The 20,479-nt window shown below is 40.3% G+C and overlaps 1 protein-coding gene across 8 annotated transcripts in view; it reads right to left on the minus strand.

Moving 5' to 3' along the window:
- The window catches only part of TNFRSF19 (TNF receptor superfamily member 19), a 110,821-nt gene that overhangs the window by 76,987 nt on the left and 13,355 nt on the right, over window positions 1–20,479 (minus strand). For 5 of the 8 annotated variants that reach the window (XM_054015442.1, XM_054015438.1, XM_054015441.1 and 2 more), the window contains 2 exons: window positions 13,114–13,216; window positions 9,810–9,920 (listed from right to left, as the gene is read on the minus strand). The exons of 2 other annotated variants lie outside the window; for them this stretch is intronic. In XM_054015442.1, coding sequence (XP_053871417.1) covers window positions 9,810–9,920; window positions 13,114–13,182 — 180 coding nt within the window. In that variant the 5' untranslated portion in view covers window positions 13,183–13,216. The remainder of the gene's footprint in view (window positions 1–9,809; window positions 9,921–13,113; window positions 13,217–20,479) is intronic. One more of the 8 variants, XM_054015443.1, reaches the window with a different exon arrangement.

Raw genomic sequence — 20,479 nt, forward strand, 5'->3', positions numbered from 1 at the left:
CATTGGGAGAAATGGTAAACCTTCTCAGAATCAAGCATTAACAATATGTGGAAGACACACAACTGTCATTTGCAACCTACACTGAACGGTCACCAAGTTACCCTAATGTCTGGCTAGGATCAGCATCTGGATGAGAAAGGGCTGGCTAAAGTTGAATACCAGAAAGACAGAGGTGTTTGAAGGCAGAGGGAAACACCTTGAAAGAGCTGGCTTCCATAGATACAACCCAAAAATGTAAACTCACAGATTGTTGAGACAATCTGCAGTTTGGCAATTCTGTAGATTCCTCATTGATGCTGAGCCATTTTATAGCAGTATCCAAGAAAAATGCTTTCTATTGTTATCTCTAACTGGCTAAGAGACTGTCTCATAGTTGCTGTTGATCTGGCCATGACAAAACACATACTTTTGTATACTCTCAGGATTACAAGTTAGTTTATATGGGTTTGAAAAAACATCAAACTTGAAAAAACTGAAGATGATGCAGAATGCAGCAGCACACCTCATTAGTGACACAGATTACTGACAGCATATTACTCCATTACTCTGTTCTTTTCACTGACTCTCCATAGAACATTTTGTTAAATTTAAGTTCTCAATCCTTATTTTCAAAGCACTAAATGATCTGGGCCCAGCATACCTAAAAGACCACTTTATCCTTTGGAACCATGACTGTCCTCAACAGCCCCACTCCTTAGGAACAATGCAATTGTCCATAATAAAGAATGAAATGCATCTATGTGGGATTTTTGGAGGCCTGGCCCCAGACTACAGAACGTTCTCCTATGGAAACCAAGTATCACAAATCCCACAATACTCCAGCCCAAATGAAAGTACATTTTGACATTGTTTTACCTAAAAATAGAACATATAACATTTGCTTATTTGAAAAATAAAATGAGCATGTACACAAAATTATAGAACTTCACACAAAATTTTCCACTGGGAAATAGGAGGAAATGGAGTGGAACTACATTTGATAGATTTTAGTTTCCTTGTTTAACTTCCTAATTCTGGAAGGTGCTCAGATGTCATGGTGACAGTAGTGATCCAACTACCTGAATAAAACAGTATCTGAAACTTTTCAAACTATAATTTAACATTGCTAGATTTCAAGTCAGTGTTGTCTCTTTAATATCCTATTTGTTATATATAGCTATTATTTACGCAGGCAAGTTTTAATGCAGAAACTGATATTTTGAAGTCTTCATACTTTTTGAAGGTCTTATTAGCTCCTTTAGCATAACAACTCTAGATTTTTCCTAGTTTTTTTTAAACCTTTTAAAATAAGAAAGGACAGTTAACATATAGATTTTGTTATTGCAACATTAAAATGTATTTCATTTTCAAAAATCAGTACATGTACAAATTAAAAGTCGATCACAAAGCATTATTTCTACAATGCAATTGCCAACTACAATACAGTGTACACTTTTTTTCTGAAACCTTAGACCTAAGGTTGGTCCTATAAGCTGATGCACTAGTGCTGAGTCCCACTGAAATCAATAGGACTCCACATGATTAGAAGAATCCATGTCAGTGTATTGACTTTGAGAACTGTTGTTTTGGATACTTAGGGTAACATTTTTATTCTTACATATGTGCACTAACTTCCTTGTCATAATGATCCAGTATATCTTACACTTTTTATACAAAACACTTTCTCTATAAGTAATTAATACTTTTGTCAGCATATATGCATGATATATTTTGGCAATATAGTTTTTCTCTCTGGAGACAGATAAAGTTCCCAATAGTAACTTATATAACGTGTCTCTGGGGATGTCTAAGAAATACAGCTCACTAAGTGCAATTTAATATATTTTTAAAATAACGAGTACATACAATTCATGTCTTTTTCATGTGACCTACCCTCAAACTCTTCTCAAAGCTTAACATATTTCAAGTATCACATGTATTTCTTAAAATTAAATAGTGTTATAACATTTTTATGTGAGACTATATTGTATATCGAATTTATAACTGCACAGTTTTCAAATTATCAATATATTTCTGACTTTACGAATATAAGTAAATTTACAAACCTTAGTTCTTCCATAAACTGACATAATGTGTTTATTTCCAGATGCTACTATTCAACAGTATTACATAGGAATATAGAATCACAGAATCATAGAAATATAGGACTGGAAGGGATCTTGATAGGCCATCTAGTCCAATTCCCTACAATGAGGCAGGACTAATTATTACCCCTAGATCATCCCTGACAGGTGTTTGTCTATCATGTTCTTAAAAACCTCCAGTAAGGGAGATTCCACAACCACCCTAAATAATTTGTTTCAGTGCTTAACTGCTCTTACAGTTAGAAAGTTTTTCCTAAAGTCTAACCTAAATCTTCCTTGCTGCAATTTAAGCCTATTTACTGCCTTTTTTTTTTTTTACTTGTCCTGCCCTCAGTGGATAAGGAGAACAATTTATCACTTTCTTTTTTATAACCGTCTACATACTTAAAGACTGTTATCACTTTGCCCCTCAGTCTTCTCTTCTCCAGACTAAACAAACCCAATTTTTTCCAATCTTTCCTCAGTCATATTTTTGTTGCTCTTCTGTGGACTTTCTCCAATTTGTTGACATCTTTCTTGAAGTGTCCAGAATTTGACATAGTACTCCAGTTGAGGCCTTATGAGTGCAGAGCAGAGTGGTAGAATTACTTCTTGTGTCTTGCTTACAACACTCCTGCTAATACATCCCAAAATGATGACTTTTTTTTCATCAGTATTACTTTGTTGACTCATATTTAGATTTTGATCCACTATAACCCCCAGATCTTTTCTGCAGTACTCCTTCCTAGGCAGTAATTTCTCATTTTGTATTTGTGCAATGGTTATTCCTTCCTAAGTGTTGAACTTTGCATTTGTCCTTACTGAATTTCATCCTATTAATTTCAGGCCATTCCTCCAGTTTGTCAAGACCATTTTGAATTCTAATCCTGTTCTCCAAAGCAGTTACAACCACTCCTAGCTTGGTATCGTCCGCAAACTTTATAAAAGTGTCCTCTCTATGTCATTATACAAATAATTTATTAAGACACTGAACAGAGCCAGACTCCAGACAGATCCCTGTGGGACCCCACTTGACATGCCATTCCAGCTTGACCATTGATAACTACTCTCTGAGTACTGTCTTCCAACCAGTTGTGCACCAACCTTATAGTAGGTTTGCCTAGGCTAAATTTCCCTAGTTTGCTTAGGGGTAGATCAAGTAAGACAGTGTCAAAGGCCTTACTAAAGTCAAAATATAACACATCTACTGCTTCCCCCCTCCAAAAGGCTTCTTACCCTGTCAAAGGAGGATATTAGATTGATTTGACATGATTTGTTCTTGACAAATCCATGTTGACTATTACTTATCACCTTATTATTTTTAGGTGCTTACAAGCTGATTGCTTCATTATTTGCTCCCATTATCTTTCTGGGTATCAAAGTTAAGATGACTTGTCTACAATTCCCTGGGTTGTCCTTAATCCATTTTTTATGGATAAGTACTATATTTGCCCTTTTCCATTCCTCTGGGATCTTTCCAGTCCTCCATGAGATATCAAAGATAACTGCTAATGGCTCACACAGCTCTTCAGTTCCATGAGTGTTCTAGGATGTATTTAGGCAGGGCCTGCCAACTTGAAGATATTTAAAGGGTATGTCTACACCGGCAGAGTTACATTGCCGGCAGTTACATCACCGCTCAGAGAGCGCTGAAGGGAAACCGCTGTTGTGTGTTCACACTGTCAGCTGTCTGCACAATAACATATTCACACTTGCGGCACTTGCATTGGTATTTAGAGCAGTGCACTCAGGGCAGCTATCCCACAGAGCATCTCTTCCTCTTCTGCCGCTCAGAGTTGTGGGAAGGCAGAGTGGGTCACAGGGCATCCTGGGTCCTGTTCCGATGCCCCGTGATGCATTGCTTCACATCCCAGTAATCCTTGTGCTTCCATCCACAATTGGCACCATCTTTCAATGGTTTGTGTACTGCACGCTCTGCCTCTTTGGTCTGCAGGAATGGATCCCGCACTGTTGACCAATATGCTGCTCGCTCTCACTAACACGTCATGAGTGGCAGTGGAGTTATTCCTTAAAATACAAAGGCAAGAGAAGTTCGACATTGATCTCGCCATGCGTAGTAGCTATGACACGAGATTGCTTGTGGCTTTCACGGAGGTGCTGACCACAGAGGAATGCCACTTTGGGGCTTGGGAAACAAGCACTGAGTGGTGGGATCACATCATCATGCATGCCTGGAATGACGAGCAGCAGCTGCAGAACTTTCGGATGAGGAAAGCCACATTCATGGGACTGTGTGATGAGCTCGCCCCAGCCCTGCGGTGCAAGGACACGAGAATGAGAGCTGCCCTGTCACTGGAGAATTGCGTGGCGATTGCACTTTGGAAGCTGGCTACTCCAGACTGCTATCAATCGGTTGCTAACCAGTTCGGAGTGGGAAAGTCGACCATTGGACTCATGTTGACGGAAGTGTGCAGGGCCATTGATCGCATTCTGCTCTGAAAGACCGTGACTCTGGGCAACGTGCGTGACATTGTGGATGGCTTTGCACAAATGGGCTTCCCTAACTGCAGAGGGGCGATAGATGGCACACATATTTCAATTCTGGCACCAGACCACCCTGGTCACCGAATACATTAATCGGAAGGGGTATTTCTCTATGGTTCGCCTGTTGCTTGTGGATCACCATGGGCATTTCACAGACATTAATGCAGGCTGGTCCGTAAAGGTGCGTGACGCATTCGTCTTTCGGAACACTGGCCTGTTCAGGAAGCTGCAAGCAGTGACTTTCTTCCCAGACCAGAAGATCACCGTAGGGGAAATCAAAATGCCCATTGTGATCCTGGGAGACCCTGCCTACCCCTTAATGCCGTGGCTTATGAAGCCATACATGGGGAAGTTTGACAGCAGCAAGGAGCAGTTCAACAACAGGCTGAGCAAGTGCAGAATGACTATTGAGTGTGCTTTTGGCTGTTTAAAGGCTCGCTGGCGCTGCCTATATGGGAGGCTGGACCTGGCCGATGACAATATTCCTATGCTTATAGCCGCATGCTGTACGCTCCATAATATTTGTGAAGGGAAGGATGAAAGCTTCACGCAGGGCTGGACCGCTGAGGCTCAGCGCCTGGAGGCTGAATTTGAACAACCAGAGACCGGGCCTATTAGAGGGGCACAGCGCAGGGCCATAAGGATAAGGGAGGTCTTGAGGCAGCAATTTGAAGCTGAAAACCACTAATATTTGTTGCTATGCTCAGGAGTACATTGCTTGTAATGTTAGGAGGTGATTGTGATTAATGCAGCCCTGTGAAGGTTTAAGAAAATTGCCTATTGCTTTGCAGGGCTCTGTTTGCTTTCAATTAATGGAATAAAGATTGCTTTCAAACCAAAACAATTCTTTTATTAAAAAATAACAACCGGAGGAGGGACACAAACAAAAAATCACATCAGCACTGTGGGAGATGGCGGAAGGGAGGGTCCCAGTAGGAGGTGGGTCCTGGGACAGTAAAAGATTTGTGTATGTCCAGGTATCATATGCAACCTTGTCCTTTGGAGTACAGTGCAGCGGGTACTGTACTTCAACAGGGCTAAACTGCAGAGGGATGGGTGTTGAGTGCAATGGGTACTGGGAGTCCGCAGGGCTAGACTGTGACCGACAGGAGAGGAACAGAATGAAGCTAGGAGGTTGATAAGAGTGTGTTGGTGGTGTCTGGAGGGCGCATGGGAAAGAGTTTTGCGACAGCAACTGCAGGGGAGCGTGGGCGTGGAGCTGCTCAGTTTGAAGTGTTAGTAGCACTTGGCGCTTCATAACATTTAAGAGCCACTCCACGGCTTCATTCTGGCGCACTGCATTCTCCTTTCGGTCCCTCTTCTCGCTGTCCCACCACTCCCTCAATTCTTGGTTTTCGGCCGCGGAGTGCATCATTACATCACGCAGAAAGTCCTCCTTAGTTCTTCGTGGCCACTTTCTAATTCTGCGCAGGTCGTAACTGTGAAGCCAAAATGCAACATTTTACAGAAGCAGTATTGTTTGCAACACAGAGACCACTCATTCAGTGATTTGAAACACAGGCACTATTCACATACCTGTCACTAACTGGCTTACCCCAGGCAAGCACACATGAGCAACAAGACCCTCAAAATGATGAGTAACTGCAGGGGCAATCAGTGTTCCTGTACCGTACTGTATGCATGGCTCTTGGGGAGAGCCCACACTGTAGGGGGTGGGGGGGCCTTATAATCATTACTGTCCCCACATTTTCCACAGGCTGTGTTAATTATAGAAGATATCTCATTGCTGAGGGTGAGCAAGGAATCAGGGAAGGGTCTTCTCCAAGACTGTGGCTTCCGCCCTGGCCCTTATGCAGCTCACCTGTGTGCAGCAATGGTCCCCCCCCCCAAGTGATGGCACAGTGGTGTGGGAAAGTTACCCTTAATGGGGTAAGAAACAAAGCAGCTTGGTCAAAGAACCTGCGGCAGCGGATTGCCCAGTATCTCCATGAGAGTTTTGTGGAGATCTCTGAGGCAGATTCCTATGAAGTGAGGGAGTCAATCAACACCCTGTTCCATCACTCAGACTAGACATGTGGTGGTATGCGCATCATACAGACACAAGCCTGCTTTCTGCAACCCTCCTGTCCACAACAACTTGATTCAGCAATTCCCAAAATCAAAGCCACTTACCAGGGGCCTCCTCTCCTTTTTGCTCTTCGCCAAGCTCCAACAGCTGTGACTGGCTAGCCTCCTCTGGGGTAGAGAAGAGCTCCTGGCTACATGCATCTCTGACCTCTGAATCGTCCTCTGCCTATAGGTCCCCCTCCCCCTCCTCATCCAAGATTTCCTCTTCTTGGCTCGGTCCACTCTCCACTGGCATGTGAGTCACCGAAGTGTCCACAGTGGCTTTCGCAGTGGAGCTGGGGTTGCCACCGAGTATCGAATCCAGCTCTTTGTAGAATCGGCAGCTCATGGGCACAGCTCTGGAGCGGCTGTTTGCCTCCTGCACCTTATGGTGGGCATTCTGCAGTTCCTTCAATCTGACCCTGCACTGCAGTGTGTCCCGCTCATGATCCCTTTCTGTCATGCATCATGAAATCTGTCCGTAGGTATCATAATTCCTATGACTGGAGCACAGCTGGGACTGGACAGCCTCCTCTCCCAAATGCTGATGAGATCCAGCAGCTCAGCATTGCTCCAAGCGGGGGATCGTCTGGTGCGTGCAGCAGGCATGATCACCTGGAAAGATGTGCTGAGAACAGTGCACACATCACCAAGCAAACAGGAAGGGGACTGTCAAAATTCCCTAGGAATTTAAGGAGTGGGGCTTATAGTTGGTCACCTGAGGACAGGGCAGTAGAGTTCAAACTGATGACCAGAGAGGCAAGAACAGGTATTGTGGGACACCTCCTGGAGGCCAATCGCAGTGCTGTAATCGACCAGGGTGTCTACGCTGGCACTGCGGCTCTGTAGCCCCAGCACAGAAAGCTGTATGCCTCTCATCGGGGTGGTTTTTCTACAGTGCTGCAACTGCGCAGTTTCTGCGCACTAGTGGCTTGGCAGTGTGTACATCTTGGGAGTTACATAGCAGAAAGCTGCTTTACTGTGCAGGAACTTGCTAGTGTAAACAAAGCCTAACTTGTCTAAGTTCTTCTTAACTTATAGTGAACATCAGTGTAAACAGGGTAGAATGTTAGTTGTAAGATCACTGCTAACCTTTTTGGTGAAAACTAAAACAAAAGAAGCATTTGGCACAGGCCACTGCTGCATTTTCTATTGCTGTCTTCCCATCCTCATTGATTAATGGGCCTACTCTATTCTTTGTCTATCTCTTGCTTCTAATGTATTTGTATAATTTAGTTACAATTAAATGTATTGATGAAGCTTACTGATACAGTTAGTGAATGGTTAATGTCATAATGCATATGTACAAACAGACAATTACAGTAACTTGTTCATCACTAAACTAATTGCCTCTCCTGAGCATTTGGAACTACTTGAAAGAATATATAACAAAACCATATAGGTTGATCTATTTACTGTCATAAGCCAGGGCCATCCTATTTTTGTTTATAGTTTTCTTTGTTAAACCTACATTAGATTGTACATTCATTACAGCAGGAATTTGTCTTTTTTATTTGCCTTTTAAGCGGCAAGTTCACCTATTGCACTATATAAAATAGAGTAGTAATGGTCACTTTAATAATGAATTTGTTTTAAAAATGTATTAATATAATGTATAAAGTGTCAGATTTGTGCATAGCTCTGTAAAAAAAATCACAGAAGATGATGTAACATGCTGCAAAGAGATCATAATCTGAGACCAACCCTGCAAACATTTTCTCACACAAAGTCCTATTCAAGTCAACTACTTCAATAAGACTACTCACATGAGTAAGGATTTGCAAGACCATGCACTAAAGCACACTGCCTCATGTGCTATACACACACACACACACACAGGGGAATTCTTATTACAGTTGCTAGAACAGAGCTGAAAGAGGCTCCACATGGCCCCTGCTCCAAGATAAATCCTGGGAGATGGGGAATGCTGGCTAATCAGCACCCCTCCCCCCAGCTGGCCAATTGATGCCAGAGACTCCCGGGGAAGGTGGGGGAGGAGCTGCATGATGTCCCTCAGCGAGTCTCTCCCTCCCTCGTTGCTGGGACTGTTCTCTTTCACCACTGGCCCCATCAAGTTCCTCCACCCCTTGAGGCAGGTGGCTGGATATTGCAGCTGAATGCACTGGAAAATAGAAGCATTGAGGCAGCACTGCTGGAGGAACTGAGGCAGCACTGCTGGGGGAACTCAAAGCATAGTGACACTGGGACTCAGGGACTGTGCAGGTCTCATAGATAGTGCTCTAAATCAGTAAGTCAATTGCAAATTAAGATCCAGATACACCAGTACGCACTACTTGCTTTGTGTTATCAAGAAAAGCAGCTATAAATATGGTTTAACCAACTAGTGGAACCTGGCTGCTTTATCTTGTTTTCATGTACTGGTGAATTCACCCTTAAAAGTTAAATTTTTAAAACATGCTTTAAGATTTGTAATATATATCATATCTTCAAATCCATTGGAAATATCACACGGTAGTATTCTCTTTAAACAAGAAACCCAGTGTTTGTATTCAATTTTTAAAAACTAAGGAAATTCCCAGAGAAAAAGGATGTTAAAAATGGAGTTAGGTTGATAGTATTTATCAGTAATTTACAAGTAAAAAAATATTAGAGAGATATTGTAACTATCCCACAATCAAGCATTATAAACTCAGGAAACCCAGACACCAGGTTACACTTGAAAAAAATCCAAATGTGTTGAGATAAGAAATGCACAGGTAAGCAGGGCTTTGGAGCTGTGCTCCGGCTCCACTCCAGCTCCAGGCAAAAACCTGCAGCTCCACTGCTCCGGAGCTGCTCCGCGCTCCAGCTCCGCTCCAAAGCCCTGCAGGTAAGGCACCCAAACGCTCTTATGCTGTAGTGCAATGAGGGAGAAAAAAATTCTAATGTCTTTAAAAATCAGTTTAGTGTTTATGGTTCCTGATTAAATTGCCTTAATCATCGCTGTTTGGGTACTGCATGGCATCACTATTTTCTGAACCATATAGGCTTGGGTTACGTATAGGAACTAAAAGTTACATACTTTTAAAAAAGGATATATGTGGACAACAAGCTGAACCCATAAAAGTTCTTTCATGCATAAACTGATATTGATTATTTTAACCATACATGTAACCATATTTGTGGGGAAAAAAAATCAAGAAAGGGTCACATGACAGTATATCCCATACATACCTTTGACAGCTCCATTCCAGGTCCACACTGTTTGCAGAGGATACAGTTTCCAGCATGGTCCCTGAACTCTTGCTCTCTACAATCCCCCGTCTCACAAATTACTTTACTCAACTTAAAAAAAAACAAATAGTTAAAAGAAATTAGCAATAATGCTTTACAGTTAATCTGGACATCTACATCTAGGCCAAATAATTGATTTTAAACACTATACAATCTTATAAAATTAATTAAAATAGAATGTATAATTATATCTACTTTAACCCAACACAAATCTTATTACTTAATACTACTTACAAATTATATTAAAATAATAATTTATTATTTTAAATTCACTTTGAGAAAAGGTCTTTTCTGTAAACAAGATGGTTCAGTTAATGCCATCTCCCTGGAAATATCTTTCTAGAATATGGCCAAAATTTTCAAATATGGGTATGTAACGTTGGGCTCCTGAATTCATATTACCTAAATAATATGCCTAAATAAGTGGCCTGATTTTCAAAAGTGCTCAACACCCAGCAGCTCCCACTGACTTCAGTAGGACTTGTGGGTGACTGGTACTTTTGAGAAAAAAAAAAAAAAAAAGTCAGGCAACTTATTTAGGTGTTTAAATATGGTTTTAGATCCTAACTTCAGGCACCCATTTTTGAAAATGTTGGCCTATATTTTTATACCTCTAATTTGTTCTAAATTGCAAGAGTGGGCTTCAGTTATTTAAACCATCTGTGTATCTGGATTTTGTAATCTGGGAAAAAGAATAGAATCTGTATATTTAAGTATACATTTTTAAAGAGATTTTCAATGGCACCCAGAGTTTAGGATGAACACTTCAAAAGGTTTTTTTTTTAAATTTGCACCAATAGTCACACAATTATTTTCTTGCTTAATACATTAAATACACACAGAGATGCAATTTCTACCTTCCATGCTTTCTGAGTACAGCTTCTGACCAAGCTAGAAACTACGGCTTTGATGCTGCAATCTGTACCACAAGCAGAAATACCAATACAAAGTCTCAGTAAAATCAGTGGGACCCTGCAGAGATGCAAGGGTCCCCATGAGCAAATCTTACTGCAGCATCAAACTCAGTACATTTACCATTCTGTCTCAAGTGCACACACTTTTTTGATAAAATGACTAAGGCCCAGTTAATCACTTTTATCAAAAGCACATTCTGGAAGATGATTTTGTAGTCAGTCTAGTTCCAAGTAGAAGGGCATCCACATCACATCACAGTTGCCACTAAGTTATCACCCTGTTTGGTAGTTTCAGTAGTAAGGCCAAAGCATGAATCTGCTATGGATACTAGGGTTACCATATTTCAGCGAGCAAAAAAGAGGACGGGAGGAGCCCCGCCCTAGCCCCGCCCCTGCCCCTCCCACTTCCCGCCCCCCCTGACCTCCCAACCCTCCCCCCGTTCCTTGTCCCCTGACTACCCCCTCCTGGGACCCCTGCCCCTAACTGCCCCCCAGGACTATCTAAGCCTCCCTGCCTCTTGTCCCCTGACTGCCCCAACCTTTATCCACACCCCCACCCCCAGACAGACCCCTGGGACTCCCACGCCCCATCCAACCACTCCCCACCCCCTGACAGCCCCCCCCCAGAACTCCCAACCCATCTAAACCCCTCTGCTCCCTGTCCCCTGACTGCTCCGATCCCTCTCCGCACTCCTGCCCCCTGACAGCCCCCCCCAGAACTCCCAACCCATCTAAACCCCTCTGCTCCCTGTCCCCTGACTGCTCCGATCCCTCTCCCCACTCCTGCCCCCTGACAGCTCCCCCCCAGAACTCCCAGCCCCCTACCCCCCCCGCTCCTTGTCCCCTGACTGCCCCCTCCTGGGACCCCTGCTCCTAACTGCCCTCCAGAACCCCACCCCCTACCTAAGACTCCCTGTTCCTTGTCCCCTAACTGCCCCCTCCTAAGACCCCCCCCAACTGCCCACCAGGACCCTACCCCCTACCTGTACCCTGACTGCCCAAAACTTTCTCCACTCCCCCCCAAAAGCCCCCCCCCCGTTTCTTGACTGCCCCCTCCAGAACCTCCCTGCCCCTTCTCCTGCCCCCCTTACCCTGCTGCTCAGAACAGGGTGTTGGGCTCTATGCGAGCCGGACACGTGGCTGAGCTCCCCAGCACAACAAAACCCGGTCCCTGGCCCTGCACAACAAAACCCGGTCCGAGGTCCGGACCGGGTTGCAGGGGAGAGCTGCCCTTGTATCAGCACAAAGTGCTCTCGCTCCCGTTTTGCTACGCTGCATGGCAGAAACCGCTCCCAGTTGCAAAAGGGGAGGGCTGCACTTTGTGCTGAGACACTTGCTCAGAATGCAGGGCGGAGCTCCTCTCCAGCTGCTCCGGAGTCCAGCCCGGGACTTTCCTGCAGCCCTCCCAGCCGCTCACTCTGCTGTGCCGGGGGAGGGGGAAATCCCGGACATTGTGAGTGCTTTACAAATTCCCCCCGGACGCTATTTTTAGCACAAAAAGGAGGACATGTCCGGGTAAATCCGGACGAATGGTAACCCTAATGGATACTGAACTACCTTCATTCCTACAGATTGTCTCTCTGGGTCAGAGTTCAGGCACACTGATATGGCAGTGGAAGCTTGCATTGTTGCCAATTGTGCTGTTGCTGTTTTCTACATAAATAGAGTACTTGACTCCTATGCCTTAAATCTGGCACCTTGCACTGAGAGATGATCAATGATGTACTTACGCATAACCCTGGGGATCTTGCTCCAACTTCAGAAGTCAATAGACTGACATGTTGCACAAGCACTAAATTCATATATGTTTTATTCTGCCCAATCAAACCATCCTTCATGTGGGCATATTCAAAGAGAGGTGGATTTTTGAGGGGCAGAAGAGTGGGATGGAAAGATGTGTCATATGTAATTTGAATAGAGTAATTTTTAAACTGGAAGAATGTATAACTAATTGTCAAGTATCAGGGGGTAGCCGTGTTAGTCTGTATCTACAAAAACAACAAGGAGTCTGTGGCACCTTAAAGACTAACAGATTTATTTGGGCATAAGCTTTCGTGAGTAAAAACCTCACGTCTCTATGCATCCGAAGAAGTGAGGTTTTTACTCACGAAAGCTTATGCCCAAATAAATCTGTTAGTCTTTAAGGTGCCACCAGACTCCTTGTTGTTTTTAACTAATTGTCATTGACTTAAACTGATATTCTCAAAATACTGCATTCTATATATTAATAGTTGTATTAAATATATATAAAATTACTCCACCTCACTAGCTTATGCAATTATTTTCCAACATTCATGATGAAGAAAAGGAAGTTCTCATTATTTACTTACCAAATACACTAATAATAGTATAAGCATCTTCACTATTTTATCTTGTCTTTGTAATCCTTCACTGCCCATATCTTAGAGTTAAACCTCTCTCCCTTATGAAGAACTAAATCAAAAGAAAAAAGGAAAGTCTTTAAAATCCCCATGTTGGACAAAGAGTTTACTTTGAATGTACTATTTATGTAAAATTCAGCATTATATTATACTTTGGTGTTCTGAAATAGATATTTGTCAACATTGCTCAAAAGTTTCAGATAAATAATTCCTAAAACCCAAATAATGACTACCTAATTTACAAATTGTGGTTTGTTTGTGCGTTTGTTTTTAAAACAAGTGGATATATAGACAAAAGGCAATATATCATTTCAAGTTCTATGCAAATGTTTCCATTCACTTCAATAAATACTTAGAACATGCACAGAAAAATACGATCTTGCTGTTCAACTGCGACTGGAGAACATCAAGACTCATTGACAGAACTGTTTTCCAATCCATGAAGTTGACTTGAACTCTGCTACATACCTGGAAGGTGCCAAGTAAATATAGGAAAATAGACATGTAAACCAGTCTATTGATTTGGGGGCCTGTTCCAAAATCTATTGAAGTCAAAGGAATTTGTTCAGTGGACTGCATCACACTCTAAGCAAATATTCTATGAAATTCAGAATAAATGATCAATTTGGTCACATCAGATACATTTCAGTACACCACCATCTAAGAAAATGGATTAAAAAAAGGAACAAGGAAAGAAAAGTATTAAAAGCCTTGTTGAATATGTTTTTGGGAGGAGTAGAAAGCTGGGAGAGAGGGGAGAAGTAGGAAAGGGGCACAGCTGGTTCTAGGGTTTGGATTTAATCTTTCTAGAAGCTGAGAAGAAAACAGGTTCATGATTTGCACATCCACAAACACAAAAGTTTTTAGCGAAAAGACAACCTGGAACTAATTTTTCATTTCTGAATTTGGCAGCGAAATAGAAATATAACCTCAGTTTGCTGTGCAAAGATCTATATTGCCGCACACAAAAATGCAGAGTATAAGCCCATTGTATATAATTCGTTATTCTATAAATACAAATGAGCAAGAAATCAATACTAATTTGCCTTTCTTACTCTAGCACACTGTAACATTATTCCTTATCTGAAATGGAAATTAATAGAAAGCTTTAAAAAAAATCAAAGTTAAACTAAATTATGTTTAAAAAGCAAAATTAATGTGATTCAGTGAGGTTTTGCATTTAGGAGTAGAAATGACTGACAAATGAGAGGAGGGAGGACAAAATACAGATGAAGGGGTTCTGAAAATCAGGAATAGTTGCAAAGTATGTGTTACAATACTAAACTGTCAATTAAAACAACTTTTGTTTTTGGGGAAACAGTTTAATCACACAAGTGTAATAAAGCATCGGAAAAAATATGTATGTACATTAAAAGTTACTTGCATACCAATGTTAGGAGTCTGGGTAACAAGAATTGGAAATTCTCATGGAAGAGAAGAAATTTGATATATTTGGTATTACTGCAACCTGGCAGGATGATTTGCATGACTGGAATATTAAAAATCACTACGTATAACCTGTTCAGGAAGGATATAGTGGGTAAAAGAGGTGTATGTGAGGGGGGACTTTACTTTAAAGACACCATTACCTGTTTTAGAGTTATTGATAACTCAGAATCACAAGATCTTGAATACATGTGTATCAATATGCTAACTAACAAAGCCCAAGAGCGAGTACTGGTGGGGGTCTGTTATAGACTACTACATTCAACCAGAAAATAGGATGAGATACTCCTGAAGCACCTGTCTGTAGTATGTGGAAACTAATACTGTGTTATGATGGACTTCAATATAGGAGACAGAAGCTGAACGTCTCATGTAGCCAGTAGTAAAATATCATTCAAGTTTCTGATTATAGATTTTAATTTTCTAACACAAGACATATTACACCCAACATGAGGTAACTACTGTGAACCTCATTATGACTGACAAAGATGAACTAATCACTGAACTAGAAGTTGGTGGTTGCCTAGGGATCAAGGATCATTCTCTGATTACACTCAATACAGGCAAACAGAGGACTGGCCCAGTATAAATACCTGGTGCTTCAAAAGGGCTGATTTTCCCAAACCAATGAAAATTATGAGCAAAATTAATTGGAAGGAAAAATGTACATAGAAAAAAAATGAATGAAAATTGGAAGTTTTTAAAGAAGAAGTTTATTAAATGGCCAAAAAGCCATGATTCCGCAATCAAGACAATATTGGCTAAAAGTCTAAACTGGTTCCAAAGTAAAGTGAAAGCTGTGTAGGGTTGCCAACCCTCCAGGATTGTTCTGGAGTCTCCAGGAATTAAAGATTAATGTTTCATTAAAGATTATGTTGCATATGAATCCTCCAGGAAAACATCCAAGCAAAATTGGCCACCCTAGATGTGACAGATATGGCAATTTCCTCCAATATCCTTGAAAAACTTTATTGAATTAAGTTTAAGTAACTTTGGAGTCCATTGCATTAAAGGCAAAAGTTATGTATTATTGTGGGCTGGGATTGTATGCAACCTCATTAGGTGGGCAGATGTAATGATGTGAGCCCTGAGAAGTGTTATGAACTTTAAAGGATTACACTGAATAATGTACCAGACGAGAATTGACTTTTGGGACCATGTCAAGTGGTTTGCCTGGAGAATCTCTAAGGGCAGGTGAAAGCAAATTCCCCACCTTCAGTTATACACAACACAGTCTTTTGAAGCTATGTTCTGAGGAGAGGACCATTATCTGCTGATTACTTGTTTCTGGAGTCTCAAGATCAAAGGCCCAAGCTTTATAAAGGAAAGAGTAACCTATTCATGGGTGTGCTATTTCTGAGCTAAAGCTGTTATCAACTGGTAACCACAGGAAAACCCATTGGTGGGGTTTGAAGGACTGACTCCTACAAGAGCCCCTGTTGAAGTTGGCAGGAAATCTCTAGTAAGCTTATTAGCATGCCTGTAGGTTCTTTGATTAAAAGCATTACAGAGAAAACATTAAAAACAGCTTAGGAATAAGTGTGCTTGCTTATAAAGAGCTGTGTGGTAACTTGTTAATGCAATTACAGCTGTGCATACCCTTTAGAGAGAATGCAAAACACAGATGCTGGCCTGTTTACGTAGTCTGTTTTGCCGGGAATATTACAGTACAAGCAAGGATCTGTGCAGCCTAAAAACACTCCATCAGGAGAGAGAGTGACATGGGTTTCCCCCCAAGAGAGGTGACAGCTGAGGAGCCCCGAGCCAAGAGTAGGTGCCCTCAAGGGAGTAGGAAGGGGAAATAAAGGTGCACTTGCCCTGAATTGTAACAAAGGTATCAATTACAAGAGTAATGTGTAACAAATGCAAAAAGGGGGTGTCGTAACTATAAAGGGAAGGGTAACAGCCCTCCTGTGTACCATACTATAATCCCTCCTGGCCAGAGACACCAAAATCCTTTTACCTGTAAAGGGTTAAGAAGCTCAGGTAACCTGGCTGATACCTGACCCAAGGACCAATAAGGGGACAAGATACTTTCAAATCTTGGTGGGGGGAAGGCTTTTGTTTGTGCTCTTTGTTTTTGGTGGTTGTTTGCTCTTGGACTGAGAGGGACCAGACCTCAATCCATGCTCTCCAAATCTTTCTGAACAAGTCTCTCATATTTCAAACTTGTAAGTAAACAGCCAGGCAAGGAATGTTAGTTTTATCTTTGTTTTTTCAACTTGTAAATGTATCTTTTACTAGGGTGTTTACCTCTGTTTGCTGTAACTTTGAACCTAAGGCTAGAGGGTGTTATTCTGGGCTCTTTAAGTTTGATTACCCTGTAAAGTTATTTTCCATCCTGATTTTACAGAGATGATTTTTACCTTTTTCTTTAATTAAAAGCCTTCTTTTTAAGAACCTGATTGATTTTTCCTTGTTTTTAGATCTGAGGGGTTTGGATCTATATTCACCAGGGAATTGGTGAAGAGTCTCTCAAGACTACCCAGGGAAGGGAATTAGCACATTGGGAGTGGTGGCAGCGGACCAGATCTAAGCTGGTAATTAAGCTTAGAAGTTTTCATGCAGGCCCCCACATCTGTACCCTAAAGTTCAGAGTGGGGAAGGAGCCTTGACAGGGGAAAATAGATAGCAATCAATATAAATTAGAAATTATGAAGTGTCGAAAATTGATATGGGAAGCTAAAGCCATCAGGGAAAAAACATGGCTGGTAGGACTAAGGACAATAAGGAGTTTTCTTTAAGTATAATAAGAACAAAAGAAATCCTAACAACGATATAGGACAATTACTAGTCGGAGATGGTAAAACTGTTAATAGTGATGCAGAAATAGCAAAAGTGTTCAATAAATATTTTGGTTCCATATTTGGAAAGAAGCAGAATGATATAAGGACACCATATTAGGATGACAAAAGATATTAGGATTACAGTTCATTAGTAACTGAGGAGGATGTTTACATCTATGAGGAATAAACATTTTTAAATCAGCAGGCTTGGATAACTTGAACCCAAGAGTTCTAAAAGAGTTGGTGAAGAAATCTCTAGCTGACAATGTTATTTATTAAAAAATCTTGAAATACCAGGGAAATTCCAGAAGACTGGAAGAGTGCTAATTTTGTGCCAATATTCAAAATGCGTAAGGATTCGACCCAAATAACTGAAGGCTGGTTATCCTGATGTCAATTCCAGGCAAAAAAAATTGAAAAGCTGATACAAGAATCAATTTATAAAGCATTAAAGGAGAGGAATATAATTAATGCCAGTCAACTTGGTATTATGGAAAATAGGACTTGTCAAACAAACCTTTTTAAATCTTTGATGAGATCACAGGTATGGTTGATAAACTAACTGTAAGAAATATACTTAGATATTTAACTTAGTACCACACATTTTGATTTAAAAAAAAAAACAGGAATTTATAATAAGAATAGAGCAGAGTACATAAAAAAAATCAGATTTTTTATTTTATTCACATTATCTAAAGTTTTCCTTTTTTAAAGTAAACCTGCTTAAAATGATATCTGAATTTAATACAAAATATGTTAAGGCCTAAACTTGTTATAATCTCTTAAAACATATAATCTCAAATAACAAATAAATACGCTGAATCCATGAGTCTCTATCAAAAACTTTGAGTTAAATGCTGCTTTTCTATATAAAGAAAGAATCAGGTGAAAAACATCTAACTTTTGAGGTCAAGCTTTAGAAATATGGCACACTAGGTCGTGTATTGTGTTAAGGACTTGTCTGGTTTAATAAAAATACATTTTATATGCTGTTGTGTGTGTTTAAATTCCAGTTACCATCCTAATAGAGCTTGACATAAATCATGAGCAAAAAGTTAATTATCTAGGATATAACCAATATATATATTTCACCATTTTCTAACATAGTACGATGTCCAATTAATAAGAATCTGAAAATATTAAGCTATATAATTGCTTAAATAAATGTATATAGTTATAGTGTACCCTCCTAGGTAACAAAATAAAGGCAGCACAAATGAGAAAGTTTATTTAAATTGAGGCTTTCCACTTGCTGATTTAAATCTCCTTGATTTAAATCAATCCACCCTGGAATAGAGCACATGTTAAATCATTAAGAACCGGCTAACAGATCTCAGAAAGTAGTTGTCAATAGGGAATCATTATTGAATGGTGGTGTTTCTAGTGAGATGCCTCAAGAATCAGTACTAAGCCAAACCCTATTAAACATTTTCATCAATGATCAGGAAGTAAATATAAAATTACTATTTATAAAATTTGCAGATGATACAAAGATTGGGATAGTGGTAAATAATGATAACAGGGCAGTTACATGGCGTGATCTCGATCATTTGGTAACGTGGGCCTATTCAAACAAAATTCATTTTAATACAGCCAAATGCAAAGTTACACAATTAGGAACAAGCAATGTAGGCCATATCTACAGAATGGGGGACTGTAGCCAGGAAATCAACAACTCTGAAAAGGATTTAGATGTCACAACAGATAAGTAACTCAACATGAGCTCCCAGTGGAATGCTGTGGCAAAAAGGACAAATGTGATCCTTGGATGTATAACCAGAGAAGTAACAAGTAGGAGTAAAGGAGGTAATTTTACCTCTGTATACGACACTGGTGAGATCGATACTGGAAATCTGCATACAGTTTGAGTGTCCACATTTTAAAAAGGATATTGAAAAATTGGAATGAGTATAGAAAAGAGCCACAACATGCCTTACAGTGAGAGACTTAGAGTGTTAAATCTGTTTCATTCATAAAAAAGATGATCGAGAGGTGACTTGGGTACAAGTACCTTCACAGGGGGAAAATACCTGAATACTAAAGGGCTCTTTAATCTATAGGAGACATAGGAAGAATCAATGGCTGGCCAATGGCTGGCCAGACAAATTCAAATTAGACACACATTTATAAGTTTCAAATCAAGACTGGATGCCTTTTTGGAAGATATGCTTTAGCCAAATATGTTATTTGGCTCAATATAGGGATAACCGGGTGAAATTTAAGTGACCTGTGATACATAGGTCAGACTAGATCAGTGGTCTCCAAACATTTTTGATCGTGCACCCCAACAGTAAAAAATTTTTGAGCATGCACCAAGCAAAAAACAAAACAAAACCCAGACTCCCACCCAAACTGCAGAAGTAAAAACAAAACAAAACAAAAAAGAGCGCTCCTCCTGCCGCGTACCCCCAAGGTTCCTCTTGTGCACCCCCACTTTGGAGACCACTGGACTAGATGATCTAATGGTCCCTTCTGGCTTTAAACGTCATGAATGTGGATTTTTTAATTATATAGGTAATTTTAAAAAAATTAAGGAAACAATAGTATATGAACTTTAAGATGGCTATTGTACTCTTTGAAATAAACAACATGGATAAAATCCTGGCCCCATTGAAGTCAATGGCAAAATTCTTATTGGCTTCAATATAGGCAGAATTTAACTCTACTCCATTTTCCGGTATCAAAAATTCATATTCTCACGGAAGAAAATAAAATAAATTATTCATTTTCTTTAATGCTATAAAGGCAGGAAAGCATTAAGTCAGGAAATTAAGAATAATTTGAAGTAAACATAAAACTGAAAATTGATAGCTTTTAAATTGCTTTGATTTGTCTGTTCAATTACTGTTTGATTAGTAAATTATGTGCACTTATACCATTTAGTCTATTCCACAGTAATACATTTTATTTGACAAGGGGTAAACAAAACATAATATAAATATAATTAGGAATCTATAACACACTAAATAGTGATCTCCATAATCACAACACTATCACACAGTTCAAATATGGGATTTTTCATTTACATTTAAAAAAAATTAAAAACAGCAATTCTGTTTTGAGAAAATGAGTACTTTTGTCTA

The sequence above is a fragment of the Malaclemys terrapin genome, chromosome 1 (genome assembly GCF_027887155.1).
Source record: "Malaclemys terrapin pileata isolate rMalTer1 chromosome 1, rMalTer1.hap1, whole genome shotgun sequence".
Taxonomy (NCBI): domain Eukaryota; kingdom Metazoa; phylum Chordata; order Testudines; family Emydidae; genus Malaclemys; species Malaclemys terrapin.